Raw genomic sequence first — 5,289 nt, 5'->3', positions numbered from 1 at the left:
GGCGATAACTCGTAAACGGGCTAATCAAAAAAATATCTAAAGTTATTCTTTTTGAATGCGGGTTTTATTGCTCTTCAATAAACCTAAATAGAATTATTCTCTAAAAATAATTAGGAAGCCAATAATTGACCCCATTAAAATTTACATGGGGTTTCCTATGTCCCGCTCAATGATGCAACACCCGGTATATGATTGTTTCACAACGAGATCTATCCATGAAAATGTTTTCAAGATGGCGGCATCTTGCGGAAATACCGGAAGTTGATAGCAACTTTCTTATATTAAATAGGTACCCCATTTTATACTACATACTTAAATTCTCTCTAACATTTTATGAATTTTGATGTCAAACACTCTATACTTAACATTAACCGTTTTTGAGAAAAAAAAATATTTACAATTTTTAAGAAAAAACTGTCTGTCAAAAAAATTTTTATAGCCTAAACATCAAATTTAGCGATTTTGCGATTACCACAGCCACTGCATCATAAAGAGAAGACATAGGGCTCTCTATTTCAAAGATTCAATTGTTCTAATGTCATTTAACTTTGGTCGTAGCTGTCATGGAATTGCGCGATTAAAAATTTATCATAAATCATTTTTTCCAAATGGAAACCTACTTTTTTATTGTTCAACTCTCACTTTACTGTTAGGAATTACGAAGTTAGCCGCGTCAGATAGTAAGCACATAAAATAAAAATATCAGTACCGCAATTAGTGCAAGAGTTAATTTAAAAAAATTAAATGCAAAATTATAGTGAGTTATGTTCACTTGATTCAAATTTAATGATTTACTGATTATTTTTTAAAGAAGTTTTGATTGTTTTGAGAAGAACTTGTTACTAGAATTTTTCTATTATTTTAAGTTCAATTTAGTACACTTTCTTTAAAAAATTAACTTAGTACATTAATATTAAATATTTGAGCTCCATATCGTGCCAAGCAGCGATATAAAACAAAAGAAATTTTTAGTCCGGTCAATGTGGGCTTGGATGAAGAAAACAATTGAATTAAAAGACATACGTCAAGCAGCCGGATCTCGGTGTCTGTGGGTAAAAGTGAAAACTTGTAGAATAATGAGTAATTGTGACCGTTTTATGACTCCACGTTTTGTTTTATTGTTTTCGGTTGGACGCGACCAATGACGTACCAAATTGGAAATTGTGCGACTTCATAACAATGGTAATAATTTAAACCGTTTTACTGCTATCACAGATGTTGAGAGAGAGAGAGAAATAATTACAGCAAAAAAGAAAATTTTTTACACTTAGAATATATATATATATATATATATATATATATATATATATATATATATATATATATATATATATATATATATATATATATATATATATATATATATATATATATATATATTGTTATGAATAGAATATGTAAACATATATTCCATTCATTGAAAAAATTCTAGGGTTTTAAAGGGTTATCAAAACTTATTTTTTTCCACAGCAACTGTTAAAATTGCCTTATACCTATCTATATATAGAAAATCTTTAAATTACTTACCTCTCTACTAACAATAATAAATGCCATTTTTATCTTACGTATTCTATACATTTATTTACAGAGGAAATTCATAGATTTGTGCGGTGTGGAATATAGCATTGTGGCTCTTCAATGTTATTTTCCAGGAAAATGCTAAAAAATATGTTTTTTCCATAGCAACTGTTAAAATTGCCTTATATCTATCAAAAATAGTAGATAAAATAGTACTTTAACCGCAAGGGTAGATTAAATGATACTTTAACAACGAGGATAGGTTAAAAACTTTATTTCTTGTCGCACGTTTTTTAATTGCTTCCATTTTTGAAAATTTTTGTATTCCTTTTCATAATTTATTCGGGATTTAAATAGAAGTAGTTTGGATATGACGTTTGTCGCCTCAGCCTGAATATCTGCTGGTAAATTACTTATTTCGTTTTGAGCCATTTCTGGCTCCAATTCAATCAGCAATCGATATGAAAGAGAATTAAAAAATATTGACTCAAAACTGACAACAAAAGAGACAGCTTTATTAATTTGTCAAATTACATAGAAACCAACGCCAACCCAGGACAATATTTACACGTAACAAATTTCTTGAAATAATAATTTCTGAATATTTTTTAAAATGTAACTCGCTAATGGAAACAAATATTGTTTTATACACGACGATAAAATTGCATTATCGCATAAAATACCATTTTATGTCTTATATAAAATAAACATTACATGATAATGATTACATGTTACATGACATTACATGAAAAGAGAACATTACATGTCAAACTTCCATTTAATAATAATTACTACCTAATCACATACGTAGGTATATGATTTTTTGTTTGTTTTTAATTTTTATCTCCGTTATTGCTATTTATTTATTATACCGGGTGCGTCTCAAAAGTGGCTCATCCCTATAACTTTTTAATTTCTTCAGATTAAAAAAAACGAGATTTGGTATGTTAGTATGTAAATATGTCACTTTCGGTTTCATCGGAAATGACTACAACTTTTGATTTTTAAATGGCACCCTCGGTATTTTTTTACTTTATTCGATATACAATGACACTCTGAATCGAATTACATATCATATGTCAACTTTTGACATTTTGGCATATGATTTATTTGAAATTGTAACATGCGGTCCATAACGACAATTTGACTCAAAATACTAAGTGTGTGGTATCAAATTATTCTTATAAAAAAGGTTTTTTCCAAATATGCTAATGAGCCACCCTCGTTCCGTTTGAAAAAATTGAGATATGATTAAAAATACGATTTGGGCATCTTTTAACCAACCAGAACAAGACACGAAAAACACGAGACGATCAAATATATTTTTCCAACACTCCTTGATTAAAAATTAGTGTTTTAACACAGCCATGGCACCCTAGATTGAAATTTAAAATACGATTTTTTTTAAGCGAAAATGTCAAAAGTTGACATGATATGTAATTCAATTGTCATTTTCTATCGAATAAAGTAAAAAATACCGAGGGTGTCATTTAAAAATTGAAACCTGTAGTAATTTCTAATGAAACAGGAAGTGACCGAAGCAATTGAATTCCCCCCCGTCAATTAGTCCTAATTTATGTCATAACCTAACATACCAAATCTCATTTTTTTATCTGAAAGAATAAAAAAGTTATAGGGGGTGAGCCACTTTTGAGACGCACCCGGTGGTACTCTCCTGTAAAATAAACTGGCGCTTATTATGTTTTTCCCTTGAACCAGAAATAAGTGCAAGTATTTTAACTGGTAGTATAGTTCGACCCCAGAAACATGCCTATGAGGTTTCTTTCGCGAAAAAAAAAATTCGTATTTTTTTGAAAAAATGTTTGGATTTTTTTTTAGTTTTTAGTTAAAAATAATTTCCTGATAATATGGCAACATAGGTAGTACATTAAATTTACAAGAAAGAAAATCCAGAAAACCCCAAAAAGAACCCAGTTCCCAAAATTTTAGCAAAAAATCATTATTTTGGAAATTTTCAAGATAAAATATCTCTGTTATTTTGGACTTATTTGAAAAACGATAAAGAGAAAATATGTTTCTTTTATCGAAATCTACCACCTCTTAAAATACTTGCACTTATTTCTGGTACTTGATGCGACCTTTATTTCCAAGCCAAAACTGACGCCGTTTTTTTTTTCGGTTGTATGATATAAAAGATATAGAAAAAAGGATAATAATATTTATTTAATAAAATATTAACCATAAAATATAAAATAATAGTAGTTTTAAAGTTTTTATTAAGTTTTAAATATCTTGTTTTATACGAAACTCCATATTTAGTGACAATAATAAAATTTGGAGGAATCCAAAATAAAAGAACTAAAAAACGTGGTATTAAACGTATTAAAGACATCTTAATAAATTGTAAAAAAATATAATATATTAATAAATAATTTGACAAAATTAAATATATAGTTTTTATTTAATAGCTTTTCTATAATAATTATTACTTGAAAAAACGTCTATTTACTGTGGTAAAACGATAAACAAATATTACTTAACACCATCTCACGTGGTTTTTTTCGTAGAAAGTTTTCTTCTATTACCTTCCTAATTACCTTATCTAACAAAAAAGAAATCGATTTTTTTACGTTTTAAATAAAAGTGAATATTTTTTTCAAAACCGCAAGTTCAACGTCAGACACTTGTAATACAAGATCGAAAAAATATAATTATCTCCGTAACTGCTTCACTTTCAATTCGACCGGTCTAAAATAACAAAAGCGTCGCTTCTTAGGCCGTGCATACGCCCATCCGAGTCGTCGACCATCCATCCGCCCGAGGGGGGACAATACCGCCTCTACCGCTATAAAACGATCTAGTGCAAGTGAATTCGTATCAGTTAAAAATAAGGAACTGTCAAAAAATGTTCGCCAAGTTCACTGTAGTCTTGTGTCTCGCGGTTTCGGCCACCTTGGCCAGGTCCACCGGGTCACCGGACCAAAACTCTATCGATGACAACGTCGCACCGCGCTCTGAGGACTCTTACTCGTACATGAACGACCTGAGGTACGTGTACAAAGTGTATCAACAATGTGCCGGTCAAGACATGTTCCCTTGTCTCAAGTTGAAGCTGGTTACCGCCTTGGGCAGGGTCTCCAGGAGTATAAACGTCGAGTTAATTGATGGAGTCACATTCGTGAAGGATCCCCAAGCACCTGAAACCACCGAACAACCAAAAACCGAAGCGGAGATCGAAGCTAACTTACCCAGATCCCTCAGTGAAAAAGACGATGCCTTGAGCAACCTAATCTTCCAGAAAGTTGGATCATTTTTGGAATCCCACTCATTACAGGTATGTTTTATAAACTTTCCCACAATAATCCATAAACATATTGTTTGTTTCTTCTGTTGTTTAGGTTAAACTTCCATCCTCTTCGGACATCGCTCGCAGCTTCTCCGGAGAAGAGGGTCGAGGAAAAAAGAACAAGAAAGGCAGCTCCATGATGCTTCTGCCCTTGATTCTGGGTGGAACTTTAGTGCCTCTCGCTCTAGGTGCCTTGGCTCTGCTTGCAGGAAAGGCTCTGATTGTTTCAAAACTGGCTCTGGTGTTGGCTGGAATTATCGGTCTTAAGAAATTGCTTTCTGGTGGTCATGGACATCAAGAATCGGGACACGTTGAGGTCGTTTCATCTGGGCATGGTGGTGGATGGGGAAGGTCTTATGACAAAGAAGAAGCAGCAAGGTTAGCTTATCAAGCTTACGATCCAGAAGCCAAAAAAGAACGATAAGATTGTTTATTATTTAATTTAGTTAAGTTATTTATTTCTA

At 31.7% G+C, this 5,289-nt stretch overlaps 1 protein-coding gene across 1 annotated transcript; it reads left to right on the top strand.

Annotated features, from left to right (window-relative positions):
• The first annotated feature begins 4,352 nt into the window (after positions 1 to 4,352).
• On the top strand, positions 4,353 to 5,276 carry LOC115881820. Its single transcript, XM_030899490.1, has 2 exons — positions 4,353 to 4,813; positions 4,878 to 5,276. Exons 1-2 carry the CDS (start codon positions 4,385 to 4,387, stop codon positions 5,247 to 5,249), a joined length of 801 nt encoding a protein of 266 aa, XP_030755350.1. The 5' UTR covers positions 4,353 to 4,384; the 3' UTR covers positions 5,250 to 5,276.
• Positions 5,277 to 5,289: the final 13 nt, after the last annotated feature.

This window comes from Sitophilus oryzae, unplaced genomic scaffold (assembly GCF_002938485.1).
Source record: "Sitophilus oryzae breed Bouriz unplaced genomic scaffold, Soryzae_2.0 scaffold_1742_pilon_pilon, whole genome shotgun sequence".
NCBI lineage: Eukaryota > Metazoa > Arthropoda > Insecta > Coleoptera > Curculionidae > Sitophilus > Sitophilus oryzae.
The sequence above is the reverse complement of the archived record's forward strand: the minus strand, read 5'-3'. Positions and strand labels throughout refer to the sequence as shown.

Bases quoted from the DNA above. Each gene is read 5' to 3' on its own strand.
- LOC115881820 (XM_030899490.1), top strand. From the start codon at position 4,385: ATGTTCGCCAAGTTCACTGTAGTCTTGTGTCTCGCGGTTTCGGCCACC. The intron at 4,814-4,877 runs GTATGTTTTATA...TCTGTTGTTTAG, and splicing joins TGGAATCCCACTCATTACAG to GTTAAACTTCCATCCTCTTC.